Here is a 1,932-nt window from a genome sequence, read left to right on the forward strand (position 1 = left end):
GGCAGCATGAACAGGAGGCGCAGCAGCAGCAAAGGCAGCAGGAGAGCGGGGAGACGAACGGACTAGGGCATTTGCCTCAGCAGCGGCGGCAGCTGCAGCAGCAGCAGCAGCAGCAGCAGCAGCAGCAGCAACGGCTGCAGCAGCAAGAAGTTTTACTGGAGCAGCAGCAGCAGCAGCTGCATCTCCTCGAGGAGCTGCTTGAAGACAGAGACGATGAGATAAGAGAGCTGCACCGGCAGGCTGAGCTGCAGATGGAGCAGCAGCAGCAGCAGCAGGAGGAGGAGCAGCACCAAGTGCGAGTTGCTGCAGCAGCATCTGCAGCAGCAGCAGCAGCAGATGCTGCAGCAGCAGCCACTGCAGCACAGCAGGAGCTGCGGGAGACAATTCAACGTCTATCGGAGCAGTGCGAGCAGCAGCAGCAGCAGATACAGCAGCAGCGGCAGCAAATACGGGAGCAGCAGCTGCTGCTGCATGCGCAGCGCAACCAGCCCCAAACCAACGGTGTACATACACCGCAACCTGAGCAGCAGCAGCAGCCTGGGGGGAATGAGGGGTTGTTGGATGAGCAGCAGCAGCAACAGCGACAGCAGCAGCAGCAGCAGCAACAGCTGCAGCAGCAGCAAGCGCGGGAATGGGAACAGCAACTGCAGCAGCAGCAGCAGCTAGAGGAGGGTCTGCGGCAGCAGCAAGGCGGTGAGCGGCTTCAGCAGCAGCAGCAGCAGCAGCAGCAGCANTAGAGGAGGGTCTGCGGCAGCAGCAAGGCGGTGAGCGGCTTCAGCAGCAGCAGCAGCAGCAGCAGCAGCAACTGCTGCTGCAGCAAATCGAAGAGCTCAGGACAGAAGTGCAAACTTTAGAGCAGCAGCGCGACGAGCTGCAGCAGCAGCAGCAGCAGCAACAGCAGCAGCACGCGCTAGAGCGAGACGAACTGCAGCAGCAGCAAGCCTCTACAGCAATGGAACACCAGCAGCAGCTGCAGCAGCTGCAGCAGCAGCTACGGCAGCTACAGCAGCAGCTGGAATCAGAGCAGCAGCAGCACTTACAAGCGAAGCAATCGATAGAACAAATGGAGCAGCAGGCGCAGCAGCAGCAGCAGCAACAACAGCAGCAACAGCAGCAACAACAGCAGCAGCAGCAAACCAAACGTCAGTTAGAGGGAGCCCTTCAGGAACTTGAGCAGCAGCGTCAGCAGCAGCAAAAGCAGCAGCAGCTGCTGCTGCAGAAGGAGCAACAGCTGCAGCAGCAGCAGCAGCAGCACGCAGAAGAACTCCGAAAGAAGCACCAGGAGATGCAACTGCTGCAGCAACAACAGGAGCAGCAGAAGCAGCAGCAGCAACAGCAACAGCAGCAGCAGCAGCAGCAGCAGCAGACCGTCCGCGAGCTGCAGCAGCAACTACAGAAGCAAGCTGCTGCGGCCGCTGAGGATATTGCTGCAGCGCAGCAGCGGGAGAGGGCAGCAGCAGCAGCTGCTTCTGCTGCTGTTTGTCGTGTTGATGCTGCAGCAGCTGCTGCAGCTGCTGCTGCCTCCGCCAGCACTGCAGCAGTAGAGCTCTTCCAGCAGGTGGCTAAGCAGGTGCCTCAGCTGCAGCAGCAGCAGCAGCAACAACAGCAGCAGCAGCAGCAGCAGCAGCAGCGCCTGACGAAGGATGCTGCTGGAGGAGACTCGGCTATCGTTGCTTCGTGTGAGCGTCTGTTGCTGCTGTTGCTGCTGCTCCTGCTCCTGTTTCTGTTGCTGCTGCTGTTGTTGCGTTTACAGTTGCTGCTGCTGCTGCTGCTGCTGCTGCTGCATGTGCAGCAGCCCATGTCCTGCACCGATATTGTTTTGTGTGTCTGCAGTGTCTGCGGCTTATGAGGAGGAGAAGCGGCTGCTGCAGCAGCAGCTGCAGCAGCAGCAGCAGCAGGCAGAGCTGCTGCTGCAGCAAAGGCAGCAGCAAG

The 1,932-nt window shown here is 60.2% G+C and overlaps 1 protein-coding gene across 1 annotated transcript in view; it reads left to right on the forward strand.

The window, feature by feature from the left end:
- The window catches only part of EMH_0023040 (uncharacterized protein), a gene marked incomplete at both ends in the record, with an annotated part of 13,540 nt that overhangs the window by 4,042 nt on the left and 7,566 nt on the right, over window positions 1-1,932 (forward strand). The window contains 3 exons of the mRNA XM_013502057.1: window positions 15-693; window positions 762-1,679; window positions 1,834-1,930. Of these exons, the coding sequence (XP_013357511.1) occupies window positions 15-693; window positions 762-1,679; window positions 1,834-1,930 (1,694 nt within the window). The remainder of the gene's footprint in view (window positions 1-14; window positions 694-761; window positions 1,680-1,833; window positions 1,931-1,932) is intronic.

The sequence above is a fragment of the Eimeria mitis genome, genomic scaffold (assembly GCF_000499745.2).
Source record: "Eimeria mitis Houghton genomic scaffold, Emh_scaff819, whole genome shotgun sequence".
Lineage (NCBI taxonomy): Eukaryota > Apicomplexa > Conoidasida > Eucoccidiorida > Eimeriidae > Eimeria > Eimeria mitis.